The sequence below is a fragment of the Athene cunicularia genome (genome assembly GCF_003259725.1).
Source record: "Athene cunicularia isolate RWA chromosome 1 unlocalized genomic scaffold, athCun1 chr1_part1, whole genome shotgun sequence".
NCBI classification, from domain to species: domain Eukaryota; kingdom Metazoa; phylum Chordata; class Aves; order Strigiformes; family Strigidae; genus Athene; species Athene cunicularia.
The window spans coordinates 105277936-105298705 of NW_020799091.1; the positions used below are offsets into that span (position 1 = coordinate 105277936).

Sequence of the window (20770 nt, forward strand, 5' to 3'; positions counted from 1 at the left end):
TGTTGGGGCGGGCCGGGGCTTTCGGCCCGTGCCGGCGCTCAGGCGGCGTGCGGCGCGGGGCGGTCGGTGCTTCGCCTGGGTGGCGGTTGAAATAACGGTCCCTCACCTTCTCGCCCCCCAGGGCACTATGAACGAAGAGCAGTTCGTGAGCATCGACTTGGATGATGACAACGTCTGCAGCGTCTGCAAGCTGGGGACCGAGAAGGAGACGCTCTCGTTCTGCCACGTTTGTTTTGAGCTGAACATCGAAGGTAACATTTTAACAGAAGTCATCTTGCGCGAGCTTCGGTCAGGAGCAAATTAAAAGCCAATTAAGCTTATCTTAAAACTTCATAAAGGTTCGGGTTTGGAAACGTGAATGCACAGAAAGTTTGGGTGCTGGCCAAACTAGTTTGTGAGGTTTCTAAATAGCTCGTTTCCAGTAAAGGTGGATGCCTCGGCTGTTCTAGTGCCCGCTTCTCTAGGTATAGACATGTACCCGCCTTTTGAGAGCTTCTGTAATGCTAATTATGCTTTCTGGTATTAGATCTCTAGTGTTAATTCAGATCGGAAGGAGTTTGTCCTGCCTTTGTTTAGGGTTTTTGTTTAGTAGTTAGAGGGGTCTATGTGTAAAACTTACTTAAATTGCAAATTTTAAAGCATAATAGGTTTTTCTGAAAGCAGATCAGTGTTTCACAGGAAATAATCAGGATTAGCAGATGCTATAAGGTGATAATGTGTAATATGATAAAACTGAGTTCATTGTCAAAGCTTTTTAAAGTTTGCAAATTTTAAAGTGGAAATTCAGTCTGTCTTCTAAAAGACGAATAAGCATCATCTCTGGCCTCCAAAATGATATTTTTAGAGTTTTAAACCCTCTTTAGCTAAAGAATTTATCTTATATTGTTGCAGCTCTTCATGTATGAATCAAGTGTTGGATGTGAATGAGCAGATTAATTATTTCCCTTTTTTAAAATCAGATAAGGATTTTTTTTTATGTATAAATATTGTTGCTTGATTTTTGGGACAACAAAGTAATTTGTTCCAGTTATATAAAGTGGTATTTGCCAGTTGTACATGCACGTGACTACCTAGAGTAATCTGCATTGGTATGGGACAATTCAATATGAAGATCTTAACACTAATGTGAATAGCCCTATTTTGTGATCACAGATAATAAAATTTGCTGTGTCTCTTGATTTATGTGAGAGCACGCTTGATCTTAAGATCAAGTCTTTCTGAAGGGAAAGTGATATGAGCACTGTACCCAGTGATCTAGTTGCTTTTTCTGAACCTTAGAAGCATAAAACTGGCTGGAATGTAGGGGGCTGTAAGGATATGTATTCCATACACGGTTTCTATTGTGCATGTGTCTTTTAATGCATGTATAGGTAACAAAATTGTGTTCTACATTACAGAAATCAGAAAAAATGCAATAGCAAATTAGAATCACTTTTAACTACTCAGTTTTGTGTTTCAATTTATAAATAAGTGCTGCCTTTAAGGTCTTTGCTGCTAGGGGCGATATATTTTAATCTGAATGATACTTTCATACTTCAGTAGTAATTTGCATGCTTTCTGCTTTTATTAGAAGAGACATTCTTGTGCATTTGCACTTTTTGATAAAACTCAAGAGCAACTATGTAACCTTAAAACAGCCTGTCAGCCTGCTTGAGTTTTCTTACTGTTTTAAAATGATATGCTTATAGTTTTCAATATGGAGTTAATATGTTTCTCTCTAGGGCTTAAAATGAGAGAAAAAAAACCCTGTATCGCCATAATAAGAATTAAGTACTTTTGTTATGTTCAGAATCTAGTTTTGGTTTGGAAGTGTTGAGACAAAACAGGAGGCATTAAGAGATTGATGCATGGTTTTTATGCTCTGTTGTTTGAGATAAGCTGTGGACTTGTTATGGATATTACTTTACAAAGTTATGTGATTTAGCTGGAACAGCTTTTTTTCTGGAACTAAGTAGACTTGATAATAGTAAAGACGTAATCTGTGCGGCAGACTACTTTGCATAATCTTCTAATTTTTTGGTTAATTTTAAAAGATGACTGCCTGAACAGAATACTGCTGAAAGCTCACCTGAAGTTACATGAACCATTCTTTTGCACAGTAAAAGAAATGTATTAGTACCTTTGATCACTATAGCATCAAAATACCTAAACTTCTGATACAGTCTTCAGTGTACCACTTTGAAAAGATGTACTATCGCCTCCTCTCCCCATAAAAGCAGTAAAGGCAGCAAAGATTGTGTAAGTGGCCTTATCAAGAATCATAATAAGACTTTTTAGCTGAACGACTGTGTGAGCTAGCCCATTAGCATCCATGGTCACGCTTCTGTTGCATCTACTGCATTCCTGCATCTTCCTGTGACAAAGACCGATTTAGATACAACTGAAATAACAGTCTTTTGGCAGCCCTGGGTAGGAAATAAAATGGATAATTTGCTAACTCGGAATGTTATACTGGATGTTTTCATACTAACCTCCTGCTTATATTTTAATGAAGTTCAGATGCATCATAACATAGCTGCTTGTTAAACAGAATCAACTGTAAGTTGTATCGACTCTGTAAATGTGCTAGCCCACACTTAAAAATGAGTGTCATTCTCACTGTTTGCCTTATTATCTAGCATCATATTTAAAAATCCAAGCAATTAAAACATGCACATATATTTAAGTAATTCAGGAGTGGAATAGGCTGTTCTAAAAAGATACTCGTGCAACAGCTAGGACAGTACTTAAGCCTTGCTCACTTTTAGTGTTGATGTACATGCATAACTTCTCCCTAAGTGAAGTAGGAGATAGCTGCTGTTCAAGAACAGTCACAGCTCAGCATCTTGCAGCATGCTTAAGTACTTCCACTGTTTGCAGCACCCTGTTAGCTTCCGTGTAAGAAATTCTGGAATTAGGTTTCCCAATTTCCCTTTAACAAATGGTTTCATATTCTAGTGCTTTAGCAACAAAACTCCTGAGAACAATTCTGTTGCCCTTTGTGCCAGCATCTGATTGCTTCAAGCTGGCTGTGGTAAGTGAATACAGGCACTTGAAACTGATCTAGCCCAACACTTAACCACCTGAACCCCTTCTGAAACAAACTTTCTAATATAAACTTAACACTACAGAAATATCATTTGCTTAGCCACATGTAATTACATTATAGTTTAGTATCGGTGAATCTTTGTGTATTCAGACATCTGAGAGTTAAACAGCAGTACAGGTTTGCTTACATGTAGATGGTAATGTTGTTGATCATCTTGGTTGAGTAAGATTAGTAATTAGAAATGAGCAAATCGGAGACCATCCCCATCTGTAATGACTGCTTCATGGATCAGTGTTGTGATGTCTCAGCCTTTACCTTTCTGACATTTGGTTTTGGCTTTTGTAACCTTTTTATGTTTGGACAATGGCTTGATAGTGATGCATAATTGGAAAACAAAACCAAATTATTCTTGAAGTCCTTTATAGAGAAGACCAGTATACAGAAAGCTTAATCTGTGGTCTACCTTAAATAACCACTGAGTTTCTGAATGAGGGAGTTAGCTACTTCACATTTTTCATCGGAAATCATGTCTCCACCATGATTTAATATTAGATTTTAGTCTTTCAATGAAATAAAATTATAGCTTAGCCTAAAATGTGATTGCGCTTCTTACTAAGTTTAATTCACAGAAACTAGTGGTTTGAGTGCAGCTTGGAGTTGAGCTGTGGTGTCTGTTACAGAATTTATTCAGGAGTGATGTATATGGATTACAGGGCCTGTTTCTTTGAAGTTGACTGATGGAGTATTGGGAGAGTAAGGAGAAAAGGGGAAACAAACATACAGAAACAGAAAGTCAAGATGCAGGTTTAAACTTCCTCCTATTATGTGTCATCAACTTTTCTTGAGAAACAGGGAAAGAGTAACTTTCTTAGAGTTTAGTAGTACTAATCTTCAGTCTAAACAGGGCAGGGAGTGTGTCTTGAAAGGGCAGTATTTTTGTCCATGTTTCACTTGCTCTTACAGCTCACTTTGAGGATTCATGTTCACGGAAGCTGAGTGGACTAAGCTACACATAAATACTTTATTGCAGAACTGGCTTTTCTGTCTGAAGGATCATGATCAGGTGATTTAGCACATCAGAATGGTAATGTGATTCTTAAACTTTAAAATATGCATAATACTTAAAATGTTACTTTAGTATTTCATATGTGAGAAATTAAGATGATTCTGTACAGTGGTTTTAAAGTTCTGGATGGGGGTTTAGAATATCCTGGTGGTGTGGGTCTGCTGGATATTGGCTTCTGTTTGCCTTGTGCAGACAAAATGAACATCAGAGATTGTGTACTGTTTTGTTTTTCTGAGTAGGTGTCACAGTAATCTGTGGATTGAAACAGGAAATGTTTTTAATTCACATGTAACTAGATTGCATAAGCCAGGAAAACATGTGTTGTGTATTAGAGACAAAGTTCTCTTTAATTTTATTATAATACGGGAAAATTATTAACTGGACTCTGGTAGCAAATATATAATACAACATATCTGCAGTTATAACTGGAATGTGGGGGGGGAAATACGTGAATACACAAATGTGTGTATGTATAAAAACTGTCTGTATGTGTATATATCAACAAAATAAAATCCTCTGCTCTGTGAGCTGCTTTGAAACTCCAGTTGTAGGGCTTCCATGTAAGAATGTGGTGTTGTAGAGACATACCCAACTGTGCCCTAATTCTCCTGTTAGGAGGCTGTAGCTGTCTAGCCTGTGTTTCACAGAGCCCATAGAGGCGACTGGAGTGGTAAGCAGTTTTGCTGCCTATGAAGCTGCTTGGAGTCGTTTAGATATCTTCACATGGGAAGGCATTGTGTGATCCTCTGGGCGATGCCTGTGGAAATCCCAGCTTCAGGAACTTAATACTTGAATGTATTTGTTCAAACCATCAAACTTGTCTCTGAAGGTTTCAAAATTGAAAGTCTACGATAATTACGGTTTAGCTTTACATTGTCATAGAAAATGTATCTGTCTTAACCCGGTTTTATGCTGGTGTGTTTTAATGCAGAATTATTTAAAAATTTGTGAGTTTCCTGAAATTCAAGGGTTTGTAGTAGAGACAAAACTGTAACAGAAGGGGGAAATCTGATTGTTTAAGCTGATTTTCATTCACTCTTTTGTTTATCTGTTGCTGCTAACTACAATAACATCTTGGAGAGTGCTAGCTGACAAGTAGACTGGCTTGCTTCCATTTCGTTTTAGAGTTGAACAACAGCTGAATAGCAAATCCCAGGGTCTTGTAATATAGAAGAAGAGATAGTGTGAAGTACTGAGCATCTGTTCCCCTGGTTTGTGTTAAGATAGTTGCATTGCCATGGTCCTTTAAAATGCTGATAGCATCAGGTTGGTGCATCCCAGTCTCTGTTGAGAAAAAGATGCTATAAACAAATCTGTCTTACTGCTAGCTGCTTTTCCTGTTAAGGTCTATAAATCTTGTGTAGTATCTTAATTCTGTGTTCTTTGTATGCATCTTAATAAAATAAAAAAAAAGGGGGGGGGGGGGGGGGGGGTAGTTGTTAAAAGCTGTAAGCACCCAAAGTTCATTTTTTTTTCCCTCTTACACCCTACAGAAGAAAATCTCACTGAAATAAAATGGATTGTAAGGTGTAGCTGAAAGGATTGGAAACTGCTGTTTTAGTTTCATTCTGTTCCAAAATATTGCACATCCTTATTTTTTCAATGTTAATGAAATAGTAACCACTAAAATATATCACTCTGGCTCCAAAAGCTACAAAAATTTGTCATTGCCCTTTAGGCTAGACAGATGAGAACTTGTTTCAAGGTAGCATTTGCAGTCTAGGGGTATGACTCATTTCTGCAAACTTGAATGGGCTTGTGGAACTAGCTGCGGTTTCCAGTAAACCTCTTAACTACAAATTCAAGTCCAAACATAGTATGAGATTCTATTCTTAATCTTTTAAGTGCAGTATAAGTACTCCTGAGTAATAGTAGAACTGTGTGGCCAGTTCTAAAAGTGCATTTTTGAGTTCTCTGTGTGTAAATTTGGGAGGTTTGTACACACAAACAAATTGAACAGTTATGTTACTTACCTGTCATCATCCAGAATATAGAAATTCTGTCTTATGGCTTCCACTCTTTCTAGGTCAGTTTAATTGATTTTTCTTAAAAAGCCTAAGACATCTTTAACTGTAGTAGAGTTTCCATCAGAATATATTGCCTTGTCTAATACAGTAGAAAACTTTCTTCTTAGTACAGTAGTTTGTAGAGAACATGAATTTTCAGAAGATGTTTAAAGGGTCAATTGGATCTCTGTCTTATATGTTATGTCTTTGCTATGTGCTAAAATACAAATGAGCTAATAGAAATGCAGTGGGAGATGATTTGTGTGCACACTTGATGTGGAATGCACTGGCTTTATCATATGAAAATGAGGAGAAAGCTTTGATTTATGAACAAGATAATATCTAGCCTTTACCAGGTGTTTGGTTTTGGAGGTTAAGGAATGGCACTGGTGTTTTTCTTCTAGCAGTCTAACAAATCATAAGATTTAACTCTCAAATTAAATTGCATGCATACACGTAAAAATAGCAGTTGGCGTTAAGTCTTGTCAGGCACATGTATTGGAGATGTATGTCTCTAATGATCCCATTTTTCAGTGTTGGCAGAATTCTACAACTGAAGACTATCGATTTTCCTCACCCATTGCTGTTTAGATGTGTGGATGACTGGCTGTTTTAGGTCATCATGAGCTGGTTTTATTTAATTTATTTTGAACAGGTCTTGGGATCTGCTTTTCTATTGTAAGAACCCAAATCCCCCTCTTTCAGCACTCTTAATAAGCAGACTAACATGCAGAAGGGGTTTAAAGTGTAGAGATGAGCATTTAATGTCTTGTGAAGCATTTCCCTGTCTGCTGCAGCCTTGTACACCAGGTAAACCAAACTTGAGCTCATCTAATCTTTGCGTTCCTAGTGGATACTAGCAGACATGCAGGAGTTGTTTCATGAGCTGGCTAACATCCCTGTGGACAGAGCTATACTGTATTTGTGTGAGTTGGGCAGCTGAGGGGAGCAGCAGCTGGAACATTTCAGAAGGTGTAGTGAAAGCTGGGACTCTTCAAGTAGGCAGCCATGGACTGGTTTGCTTACTTACAGAATTAAATGAAAAAACATGGGTGCCTATCACAAATCTTTCTTGAGTTAACTATTTAAGATGATGTGAATTGTGCCTGAGAAGCGTTTCTTCACTGAATATGAAGGCAGTCTCCACAGGTAGCTTAAGCTAGAGGTGTACCTTTTCTAAGCATTCTGACTTAGATAATTTCACCCATGTTGTCTGTACTGTACAAATTTGTTTTATGAAGTGTGTTCACTCTCCTTTGACTGTCCTTAATAACCACGTGTACTTTGCACGTTTATGGAAGCTATATGTATGGTGGATGCCAGCATTATACCAAGAAGGCAGATTTTCTTTTCCTTTCTCTGTGGTTGGGTATAAATCTTATCCATAAGTATTTGTAAATTCTTTAAAGGGACTTTAATATGACTTTCATTTACTGATGTCAAAGTACAAACTTATAATTGACTAGTCACGTGTTTAGAAGTATTCTTGTTACTTTTAGTTCATTCCATCTTAAATTCTGGGGTTTGTTTTCCCTCTTCAGCTGCTCAAACTAAGGTTATTCACCACTGCAAAAACAATTAGTTCCCAGCATTGCATTATAAATTGCTAAGAATGGAATGCAGGCTTTCTTTAACACTATTTCCAACTGATGGAGCTGAAATACCAAATAAGAAGCTTTTTAAAAGAAGAATAACAAATTTAAAAAAAACACTGTGGAAGGTGAGCAGGCTAATGATCCCTGATTTTTTTTTTTTATTAATGAAAACATTTTGTTTGTGAAGGGATGTGAAGTACTCTTTGTATTCAAGAACATTCCTTTTGAATTGAACTTGTTTATTATTATTATGATCTCCAAATAAGGCAACTATTCTAGATTTATATATAAATGTGAGCAAACAGTTTAGTTCTGTGTCTTTATCATGAAAAAAAGGTATACGTAGTTCTCGGTGAATCAGTCACAAAGGCAAAAATAAAGTCTTTGTAGCCTTCTTCCCTTCAAAAAAAACCAAAAAAACCCAGAACTTTAATATGATGGAAACCGATTTACTTTAAAGTACAAATGCCCAATAGAGTTTATTGAGATGTGTTTATAACTGGTGAATGGTAAATATTCTCCCTGCTCTGCTATTTTGCACTTATGAATAACCAGATATATTTCAAAAATATGTACTGCTTTATAAATTTCCTGATTGCTAGTCATTCATTTACAAAATTAGTTTGCAGGAGTGGGTTAGGATTTACTATGTTGAGAACGTTACCAGTATAGAGGAAGAGTTTCTGCCTTGCATAGCTTATAAATTGAAATAATAAAAAAAAAAACCCAAACTGTCTAAATACTGGGCTCTTAAATAAGCAGTCCTGTTCCTACAAGTGCTCAACATAGAAAGGTATTGCTGAGTAAAATGATATCATTCATATTTCATCTAAAACACATGGATTACCCAAATCAGAAGCAAATAATGGGTGGTAAACACTTCCATTCTGTTATGATTTATCTTGAGGTTTGGCATCATCATGTGAATCTAGCTTTCTTTAATGATCTCTGGCATGAGTTTGTTTCCTGATAGCACTTTCTGTCTTTAGATATGGTCTTTTAGATGTTAATGAATTTTGGTGGATTATTTTTTTTCCCCTACAGATAAAACTTTCCTGCTTTAGATGATTATCAGCTTTTGGCTGCTTTTTGCGGGTTTTTTTCCTTCTTTGAAAAAATAGTGTGAAGGGTGGGACATACTTGGGCATAGCCTGCAATCCTGTTCTTGGAAAGTAAGACAAGGGATAAATATACACGTACCTACAAATGTGGAAAAAAAATACTAATGGTTGTATGATTGCCAACTTGAAAATCAGCCAAAAAATAAAAAGGTTGAGATGGATATTAGCAAAAAGAAATGTTGAGACAGAACTGAAATCTTGTTAAAATCCGCAGAACTGACAATAGCTTTTTATCAAAATTACAGTATTACTTCTTTTAATGTACAGAAGTCTCACCTTGCTTTATTTGTCTCTTTGTGTATAGTGTTGAATAAAGTAATGTGTCTTCTAAAACTGAATGATCTTTATATATCATTTGTTTGATCCATGCCAGTTTACCAGCTGGTAGATTTTTTGCAACTGTGATGAAGGAAAAAAATTAAGTAATCTGAGTGGAATATTAAGATGTACCAAAAAGAAATAGGCATCTTTTCTGCCTCATAAAGCTGATGGTATTGCCCACAACAGAAGGATTTGTGTCAGAGAAATGTACTCGCTGTAATACTGGTATATCATTACTAGTTTCTGCTGGAACAGCAGCTGCTGTGAATGCTCAGCTCTTAGGATATAGTTCCAGAAAGTTAGTGGCTAATGTTATTCACATTCTATGTATAGGAAAGGACTAATTGTTACCTTAGTACAAAAGAAAGATTGAGGGTTGTTTCAGCTTTGGGGGTGTGGGTTTTTTTGCATGTGTGTGTTATTGTAGAAATACAAACCAGTTATGTAAAAGCTGAAGCAAGTCTGTTAACACTTCTATCCAAAACCAGTTTGGTTTTGTATGTTTTCTGTTCCTTACTGTATTGAAGAGTAGATAGACCCTTTTTGGCTTTTCTTCAGTGGAGTTAAGAGATGGGGAAGGATTTCTGGTCTGTGACAGAGGGCTTATTCTTCTGTACTGGGGCTGTTTTGTAATACCTTGCTCTGTGTTCAGTAATAGTGATTGTGGCTAATATATGGCATATAGATGACAAAACTTAAATTTTTGAAGTAACTATTTTTTCTTCTCTAATAGTTGCTCATTTCAAGCATACCTGATATTACCGTGCTCTGGTAAAATAGATTTCTTTGAACAGCATGCCTCTAGAGTGGGGAAGTTAACAACAGCTGGAACTTTTTTTTTTTTTTTAAATATAAATTTGTCAGAAGGACAGACTTGAATAACCTTGAGTTTATAGCTTAGACATAAAAATCAGATGGGGCTTCATGAGTCATGCTGCACATGTTCTTTTTTTTGTGTAACTGAAATTGTGTGGTGTTTGTTTTTTGTGGTCTCACACCGTTGTCCTATTGGACAAGTAACATGTTATTCTTATCGAAGTAGTGAAGCAGCCTCAAAGGATTTTTTTTAAAGTGAGACTGCAGTGTTCTATGATTTGCTGCACAGGTATTTCTTTTGTGATTGCCTCAGATGTGACAGAGTGTATACTGGAAGAAATATAGTTGATCTTCTTCAGATGTGCCAGGCAGAGGACCTAACTGCAAGAGGCCATGCCTCTAGAGCCAGCTCTGGAAATATTTCATTAAACTTACAAGATATAGTTTTTTTCTGTTTTTAGTAGAAACAGTGGAGTAGTTTTTCCCTAGTTTGGGGGAAGGAGGGCATGCTAGGGAGAACGAGGAGAAGTAAAAACTTGCTAGGTGTTTGAGTTGGGAGAAGGTGGCATCCTTATTAGCAGTCGTTAACTAGAAACAGTATGTGCAAAACTGTGTGTCTCCTAGATTTACTAACTATGCTTTCTGCAGTTCCCTCTTCACCAAATCTTCAGGTATTTGCTTTAGACAGGATACCCTGTCCTGTGATCAGAAGACATTGGCTTTGTTCATTGATCTTATGATCAAATTGTTAGCTGGGTTCCCAAGTGTTATTGTACAGAAAATTGTGTAAACCTTGTTTTTCAGTCAATCTGATGGTATTTTCTGTAAGTAAAAGAAAGCACTGTAAGCATCAGCAGCATAGGATGTTGAAGAATCACTTGGGTAGAGCAAATAACATTAAACAAATCACTCTGGTTTTGTAGGGTTTGCGGTGTTGTGAATATATGCCTTACAACTTCAACTGACAGTATTTGCTCTTTCTTGATGGCTTAAAGATTTAAGGGTTTCCATGGTGCTGCTTGACTTAAGCAGACTTGCTACACTTAAATTCTAAGTTGTGAAAACAAATTACTTCTCTTTCCTTGTTTTCACTAGAAATATTTTGTTTTCTTTAAAGTGTCTGTAGAGATAGAGAGGGGAAAAATAGCCTCACAAGTAGGCAGTAGATCATGTAGAACTTAAGAAAAATTAGTGAACATCTATCTGCTGGAAGAGGTTGAAAGAGATTTTGCAATGCAGAGTGAGCATCTTGACCTTGTACCCATGAACACAACATCTGGTTTTGTACTTTGCTTGGGAACTTGCCTCTGGTTAGGATGTGGTTTTTTGTTTGTTATAATACTTAGTTCATGGACTGAAGAAGTGTCTGTTTCCATGATCATACCTTCCTTTCCTGCTGGAAGAACAAAATTTATTCCACTGCTGTCCTCTTGTATTTTCCACTCTTTGTCATTTTGTCCCATAAATTTTGTATACACTTTTACAAACTTGACCAGAACAGCAATTCTCTGGAGCTTCAACTCTGCCCAAAGAGTGGAAAATCAAAAATTTATAGTGGCTATTCTAAATGTTTGAAGTCCCCAACTTAACACCAGTTACCAGCAAGTGAGATAATGAAAATGAAGTGCTTTGCTTTGTTTTCACTAGTTTCATGTTAACAATTTTACCTTTGTAGCTTAGTTTGGAGAGTAATTTGTGATTTTGCAGCATTTAATCACTTAAACCAGCTTATCATTTGTTAATCATCTGGGGTGACAGGCTTAGCTTACCACAGGAATTTAAGAGGGTAAGTCAGATACAACTGAGAATTGTTGTAACATGTAGCTTTCTGATGATTGCTTGTTAAAGTCTCTATTACTAAATTTTGTCTCCTGTTGCATTTCATGTTTTGTTTTAATTTAAGCACTTCTATGTACAACCTTCTGTGCTAAAAGGTAAAATAGCTGCTGCTTGGTTCATGTCACCTAGTTTCAAAGATCAAATTACATTGCCATATGTTGATTTAAATATTCTGACTTCAGTAAGCGTTGAGCACTTTAAAGCAGTGATTCACAGATACATTATTTATTATTTGCAGTGAGGAACTTTTTTGACGGAATTGATTTACATTATATTGGGAACCTCCCAAGTAGTACAGTGGGTGTTGAGATAAATGTTGAACTGTTCAGTATTCTGGACTTGGGTACTCAATCAACTGCATAGCTGAATCTGAAGAAAAATATTTACTGAAGTTGCAGAAAGTAATTTTGTACTTTACTATTAACTTTCTGAAATAGTAATTTCTCATACCATCTGTGTTCACTCGCCAACTGTAGATCTTCACAGATTGTGTTCCTTTTTAACATATCAATCGCTATCAGTTACTTTGAGGTTTGGGTAAGTTACCTGCTGTAGCTATCTGATTAGTCTTCGAAGGACAAAGGAGAATAAGCATCCATCTTACATGAAGCAAATTTCAGGATAGTTTAACATTGGCAAGCGTCAACGGTATTGGAACTTCCTTCTCTAGCTAAACTACAGGCTTGTACCAATGCAAAATAATAAACTAAGACTGGTGGGAATTATGTTTGACCACTTGGATGACACAAGCCCGCACACTGCAGTATATGTTGAGCAGATGGCTCATAATGTTACCTGTAGAAGATGGGTGCATGAATGACTACACTCAAAGTGCTCTTTGGTGGAGTCCTGTGGAACTTTTTGATAAATAGTTGGTACTGTTTTACTTCTACAGCTTGTACACTTGTGTATAGGTGTAATGTCATATGTACAGAGCAATTTGCCTCATCTGCATTATCTGAGACACACATGCAGGTAATCTGTAAATCCTACACCTAGAGATTGCTGTGTGCTAAACACTTTGTATGCTAAGGACTCGGAACAACTTAGAATTTCAAAAACTTTAGAGTATCGCATATCCTCATTTACTTCAGGGATTATACTGTTAATAGGAAAGAATCAGATAATTTTTGTTTTCTTGGTTGCTTGTAAGTAAAGGTTTTGAAAAATTAGTTGAGTATAAAATAATTGAACTTTTTGTATTGTGTCTTTACAGGAGTACCAAAGTCAGATCTTCTACATACAAGATCTTTAAGGGGGCACAGAGACTGCTTTGAAAAATTTCACTTAATAGCAAATCAGGACTGTCCACGATCAAAGCTCTCTAAAAGTCCATATGCAGAAGTAAAAAATATCTTGAGCAAAAAAATTAACTGGATCATACAGTATGCACAAAACAAGGATTTAGACTCTGATCCTGAAAGCTCAAAAACATCCCAACACCAGCTTTTTAACTTCAGGCATCAGACTGATAGAAAATTACTCCCACAGTTTGACTCCCCCGTACCTAGATACTCTGCAAAATGGATAGATGGGAGTTCTGGAGGCATCTCGAGCTGCTCACAAGCTCTTTTGGAACAAAGAGAATCCACTGATTTCAGACTTGGTGTGTTACAAGAAACAGGTGCTACCTTCTGTTGCAGCAGTGTTTTGTGGTCTAGTCACAACCAAGTCCAGAAAGTTGAAAAAGCTGAAGGTGATTCACTTCCCAGTGTTCGTAGAAGGCATCCTCAATACAGCAGGGAAGAATGTAAGTATATATCTGTTTGCACACAACCTAGTAAACAAGGGCATTCTTTTGAGTATCTCCTGACTACTGAATGTTCCCACAGGGGAGTAATTCACATCCAGCTTTTAACGGTTTGGGAGTTACTGTAAAAGCTGTGCAGAAAAAGGCTACATGGCTAAGCAAATAGTGTGGAGGGTTTAGTTGGTATGGGGGTTTTGTTTGGCTGTTTTTTTTAATTTTCCTGTTAGTTTTACCCCAATGTGATACAGGACATGCCTAATTTACACAGAAAAGTTACTTTTATGGTTGGTTGCAGTCACTTCAATGTGTCAGTCCTGACAGTTGCACACTCCTGAAAATAAGTTTTGTTGAAGTTGGGTGGTGCCTTGAGTTACATTTTACAGAGAGGTACTCTAAGCAATAGTGTAAATTAGAGTTAAGGTAGCAGAGCAAACTTGTGAAACAACCTAAAAAGTTAAACATTCTTAGTAGTAGCAGATTTTCTTTGTGCATTTTGCTAGATTTTTTTTTTCTTCTGTTTATTGAGCAATAAAATTACTCTGATCTTGAAAGTAGTAGAAAAATAAGTTTTCCCATTACTTAAGAAGGTGGTCACTAGAAGAAGTCTTCAGAAAAATCTAGGATACTGTAGTGTCTCTGGAATCATCTTACATGAAATGTGTTGGTACTGTGTTTTTCGAGATCTCTGCAATTACCATCCTGCTTTTAAAACAGTGCCTGGTCCTAAACTGGTAAGGAAAGTAGTTGGAGAGGGTTTCTGAATCTCAAAAGACCTGAGAAAGAAGACACAAAAGTTGGTAAAATATTCAGTGGGAAATTAGGTGATGAAAAGGCAATAATGGAATTTGAAATGTTGGAAGACAAAGTGAGAAAGAGGTACTGTAAAAAGTGGAATCTGTTTCTTTAGGCTACGTTTTCTTAACAAACTAACAAATCTGTCCTTGCAAAGTTCAGTTATTTCTCATTTTTTTATAAAAGGATTTTATTTAACTGCTGTATGATGCTTCATACTGCATTTGTAGTTAATTAGTAGTCTTAAAGCCATAAATCAAAACAGGTCTGCTGTGCTGTTTGGCCACCTGTCCTCTGGAGTCATTAAATTGGGATTACATAAATCAGGACAGCAATTAACACAGGAATTATGAAAGTTTGAACTGGTTTATGGGGTTATCTAACTGAAGTTAGTGACTTGAAATTTATCTCTGATTTCAGGACAGGGGAACACAAAGCAGTTTTGAGCATAGTAACATTTTTTTTTTCTTCTTCTACTGTGACTTCATAATGCACTTGAGGGATTTTAGCTTTGTATTGTTTGTATTTGTTTAATCTTTTTGAAGTATTTAGTTTTAGAAGACATTCATTTGGAGAGTCTTGACTATATAAAGTTTGTACTTTAGAGAAAAACTTAGTTAGACTTTCTCTGCCAGAATCAGGTACCTTCTCATTGCAGTAGCTCCACTGTAAGGACATAGCAGTCTGCTAAAATAAAGTATTCTTAATGTAATTGTAAATAGCTTGGTCAGTATTTCTTTATACTCTACCTCAGCTTCATTTAGATTTGAAAGAGATGGTTTATGATAATCAAATAGTCATCTGGGTAGGTAAAAAAACATCCTTTTCAGAACTTAAGCTTTAAATTCACAATATAGCAATCTCATGCACTGAGAAATCTATGAACAAAGGCTGCATGATTGCAGCATAGGTTTTTTCAAGTATGAAGTGAGAGCTTTGATAAGCTGTAGCATTGTTTAAAAACAATGTTTTAAAATTACAGGGTCTTAAAGCTTGTTTCCATGCTCTGTGTCCACCTCTGGTGATCAGGATTTTTGCTTTTCACTCTGCTGCTGAGGGAGTCTCAGCAGCCAGCGTATGGCACCTATCTGTGCCCGCCACTGCTGGGCTGAGGGATTTCTGGGAAGCAGGCCAGTGCTTCCCTACTTGCTGCTGTTGATCAAGGGCAGCGTAGAATACTTTCACAATTCTATCCTCTCAGGTTTAATATATATGTTCTCTGAAGGATGATCAATGTACACATAACCTGAGGTACAGAAGGACTTTGGAATGATACGGAGGATCTTTTAGTTCTCACTAGAAACATACCACAAGAAAGTGAGAAGTAAGGCTCTTTTTATATGCTGGACTTTGTATCGAACTGAAATTTATTTTTTTTTCATTTGTCACCGAGGGACTCAGTGGAAGCTGTAAATGTTATTCTTACATGGATAAAGCACAAAACTTGATAGCCAAAACAGGTAGCAGCATACTGAAAATTCTGTCTGTAAACTCTATCCTGTAGGCTTGCAAGCATGCAGGACTTAGCTCAGAATTGTCCACTTGCCCACAGTTTAACAGGTGTACTTGAAAGGAATACATTGTGGAAACCATGTTTTGCAGAGGAAGGTGTTTAAAAGTGTGAAGCAATTTACCAGTAATTCTGATCCTGGACACTACTGTTTTGAGGGCTTGGGTTTCCAGCTTTTTGATGTTGAAGAGGGGGCTTTCCTAGTCTGTGTCAATATAGACCAGAAATTTCAAACTTTCCCCAAATGACTGGTAAATAATATTACCTCAGACTTACTTCCACACATCTATTACTTAGGATGCAAGCAACAACAGTTTGAGAAAATAAGAGTTTGCTTAGGGATGCTTATGTGACTTCAGTAGTAGTAATAACAGATTTTATTGTTACAGTGACTATGATGACTCCTGGAGAGTTAAAGCAACTTAATGAAAAACTGCTCAAGCAAATCCAGGGTGAGAATATTTCAGTACTCTTTTTTGGGGGGTTGTGTTCCTTTGTAATAGAGATCTTGTTTAAAAAAAGAAATCATGATGGCTTTCCTATCAGTTAAGTTTGAACTGAAATATCTATATATCACGTTTCTGTATAAAACAAACTTCTAGATGCTTTTATTATGTAACCTCCTTGGGTATTGCAGACTGGTGCTTGAAGAATACAGTATTTTCTTTAGATTTTTTTTTTTTACTGGAATCATAGAATCATTTAGCTTGGAATAGACCTTTAAGATCATTGAGGTCAACTGCAAGCCTGACATTGCCAAGTCCACCACTAAACCATGTCCCTAAGCACCATGTCTGTGTGTCTTTTAAATACCTCAAGGATGGTGACTCAACCACTTCCCTGGGCAGCCTGTACCAATGCTTGATAACCCTTCTGGTGAAGAATTTTTTTCCTCATATCTAATCTAAACCCCCTGTGGTACAACTTGAGGCTATTTCCTCTTGTCCTATTGCTTGTTACTTGGGAAAAAGAGACAAACACTCACCTTGCTACAACCTCCTTTCAGGTAGTTGTAGAGAACAATTAGATCTCCTTCAGCCTCTTTTTCTCCAGACTAAACAATCTCATTCCCTCAGCTGCTCCTCAGACTTGTGCTCTAGACCCTTCACCAGCTTCGTTGCCCTTCTTTGCACATTCTTCAGCACCTCAGTGTCTGTATTGTAGTGAGGGGTCCAAAACCGAACACAGTGTTCGAGGTGTGGCCTCACCAGTGCTGATCACTTCCCTAGTCCTGCTGGCCACACTATTTCTGATACAATCTGAATCAACTTCAGTTTGCGTCTATAAACTGATCTACTTTGGCTTATGTAACCTAAAACTATAAACTGGTGATCTTGTTCAGTTTACAGTGCATACACCAAGCTGCACTGGAACCAGAAAAAGTGGTGGTGTTATGCATGAACCCACTTGAATGGCTTTGCCTCTTTCATCAAAATGTTCAGCACTGCTTCTTAACTCAAAGCACAGGGACCAAGTGTGTTAACCTAGTAATGTTCCTGCAGATGTGTTTGAAGAGCTGACACAGCAAGTCCAAGAGAAGGACTCTTTGGCCTCGGAGCTCAACGTCCGTCATATTGCTATTGAGCAGCTGCTGAAGAACTACTCCAAACTGCCGTGTCTACAGATGGGACGAGCAGGGATGAAATCAAATGTCCCCATATAAAGGGGATACAACTTCTATCCCCCCATAGAGCTAACTTTCCCTAACAGCTTTGGTAACCGTTAAGAACAAGATGCACAGATATTTAGAAGCTTTTGAGGAAACTTGGGCAGCTTTCTCATTTGTAATCCATGAGAAGTCTTATTCCACTTTGGTTTTAACAAAAAAGGCAAATATTTTAGGTATTAAAATCTACTGTAATAAGGTTTTTTCCCATTTAGTGATTTTTTTTTTTCCGTAACTACGCATGAGCCTTGAAATTAAGTGGTTTGCTGATGATAAAATTGTTTTTAACAAAGAATGACCTGAAGCCTGTAAACATGCCTCCTTCATGCAGAAGAAAAGTAAAAATTTGAGTTTTGATCAGGTCTGATCATGTTACATCCAAGAGAGCTTTAAGGGGAGAACAGTATTAATAAAACTCATGTTTTCTTATTTATTATGAGCAATATTTTATTATTGAAATTTTATACTAAATACCACTATTTTAGGTACTTTTCCAGATCTCTTTATAAAATGTCAGAATTATTCTGTGTAATGTTCATGCCTTGTGTATGATTGTTTATCCTTTTTCAGGTCTGTATCTTTCATGATACAATTTAAAAAAAGTTTCCCAAAGAAATTAATCTCACATGCTAAAGAAAAAATATGGTGGTGCATCACTTATTTTTTATCAGCTTTATAAGTGAAGAATTTGGTTTGTGAGAAGTCTTTAAAAAAAAAAAAAAAGCACAGCACTTCCTTTAAATCAAGAAAAAGATTCCATACTTTAATGCATAGAAGTTGAAGTTGTTTTATATGTATGAAATTTTCAATGCTGAAAAATTACTTTGAAACTAAATAAATTTGTACTACTGCATTATCTTGTTATGATTTTTTTATAGAGTTGGATAGGACTTAAGTGTTTTCATTTTGAAATGCAAATAGTAATGGTGCATTATAAAACAGGACAGACTACTTTTTTTAAACTTCTATCAGTCTACCATACCAAGAAATCGTAGTTAATCTTTGCCAAAAAGACTACATGTAGAGTTATTTGTGTAACTGAAAGTTGCTGAGTTGCACTGAAATGTCAGTGGTGGAGGGAGAAAATTTCTCCCCAACCCTCCTGCTAAAGTTAAAGTCTTTGTGCTTTCTGATTTTATTGCTTTAAGTGAAAGCAAGGAGTAATTTGTATAGCTGACATGAAGGAATGACTGGCATGAAGAAAGGTTTAGATTTGGTTTAAAGTAGAACTAAGTAAGCTAAAGTTCAGACTAGGTTTACTGATTGCCCTCCCCCCTTGAGTGATATCTGGACTGTATAGAACAGGCTGATTAATTTTGTTGTTTTTCTGTAATGCATTCTGGAAGGACCCTGAAAGGGGTTTGGAACAGCTTGAGAGTATGCATGAATGGGAACTTGAACTTGTCTGTGTCTAGGTATTTCGTGATTCGGGAGCTGAAAAAATGAGTAGCATCATTGTGCTTGCGTATGCAAGTGGGCCTGTAAGTAAATGTGCACTAGCTAATCCCTAATTATAGTTGTCAGAAGATGTGTTAATCTCCATGTGCAAGGCTGTTTAATTCTTATTAATCTAGTACTGATTAACTGCAAGTGTAAGGTGAAACGAGAAACACTGTTGTCACTCATAGCCTTATAGACTCACAGTCTGAGTGAGGCAGGATCTAGAATTCCTCATGTCTGATCAGACACTTGAGGGCCTTAATTTCACTTCAGTCAATAGTGAGGAGAATTTTGCTGTTTGTTTTCGTGGGAATTAAAAGCATGGCATCTACAATAAGTCCTTACTGCATCTCAAAGTATTTTATTTTCATTAACATTAGATTAGGTGTTTGATCCAGGCAAGGTTGAGGGGGGTTCTTTTAAGAGCAATTATAATTAGGAAGTATAATTTTTGGGACATGTAAGCAAACCGTGGCGAAACAATTTTTTTTTATTCTTTGCCCTCAATACAGTCATGAGTCAGGGGAAAGAAAGCATACACCTAGCATATGTGCTTAAAATCTAACTCTGTATCTTTATTTTCTTAAATTCGAGATGCAGAAGGGGTCAGCATGTATCCCAGCTGTCTGACACCTCTGAACTGGAGTTGTTACTGCACGTGTCTGTAGCCCAGAGGAGTTCAAGAAGATAGATACGACTGTTTACTTGGTTTAAAATAGTGTGATATAAGACAATGCTCATACTGTCACATGCATGGGATGTCTTTCCTCATTGCTTTCACTGGGAAATCTGTCTGGTGTAAATCTTACATTGAATTTGAGTTGTTTCAGTGTATGAGAAATGTTGATTCTTAGAGTTCATAGAGATAAGAGATGCATGTATTTTGAGTAAGTAATGAACAAACTTTAAGGCAACAGGGAGAAAGGCTTGCATTTCCAAAAGTGATATTTGAGCTATGAACACCTGTAAGTAAAATCTGCTTTGAGAGTCTACTGGCTTAAAGCTTACCAGTTTCCATTTGCATTATAAGCTAGTACTTAAGATGGTAACAAGAACTGGCCAGAAAGTGGCATACTTAAACAGAAGGATCTTAATGAAATGCTCTCTGAAAACATAGGCAGAACTGCTACAGTTTTGGGTTGGTTGTTTTTTCAGTTGCTAGTTGTAAAGGGCAGAAACTGAATTATTTATTTTTTTTTTAACAAAGGAACATATTACCAGTAAAAACATTCACCTAAAGTAAATCCTGAAACCTTTTGTTAATTTGTATCACTGTGCCTGGAGATCCCAACAGTGAGAACACAGTTTGCAGCTGAATCTGGATTAGACTAATTAAATTCACAAGGAGTTGTCTTGCTTGATCAAAATGAGATTTTTATGAGTATAAAAGAGCATACCACAAAGTTAGATCCATTTAAGAGCTTGATCAGTTATTTCCATGCAGATTCTTCCTTTTTTAGTAGCAACTTGGTAACTATTATAAAAATGTTCTCCTTTTTTCCTAACTTTGGATCTCATGTTGGGATGGGGTATTCTCTTAGCACCCCCAAATAATAATATATGCATTGGTTTCCATGCCAACAAGTCATTTCCAGAAAGTGGGTAGGGGGCTCAGGGCTTGTTGCTGCTTTTCAATTAACCAGACCCTAGGAACAGAATTGATTTTTTTTGTTTGTTTGTTTGGTTGGTTTTATTATAAATATTTCTGCCACATAACACTTTCTAGATAACATGACTGTTTATGTCAAAATTGGAAATGCTAATTGCATGTGGCAAATACGTAGTAGATTGCATGGGCAGTTAAATTTGTTTTGCAATTA

At 36.7% G+C, this 20770-nt stretch overlaps 1 protein-coding gene across 1 annotated transcript; it reads left to right on the top strand.

The window, feature by feature from the left end:
* The first annotated feature begins 83 nt into the window (after nt 1-83).
* C1H21orf91 (chromosome 1 C21orf91 homolog) lies at nt 84-18277 on the top strand. Its single transcript, XM_026854856.1, has 4 exons — nt 84-251; nt 13009-13542; nt 16234-16296; nt 17347-18277. Exons 1-4 carry the CDS (start codon nt 128-130, stop codon nt 17505-17507), a joined length of 882 nt encoding a protein of 293 aa, XP_026710657.1. The 5' UTR covers nt 84-127; the 3' UTR covers nt 17508-18277.
* The last annotated feature ends 2493 nt before the right edge of the window (nt 18278-20770 follow it).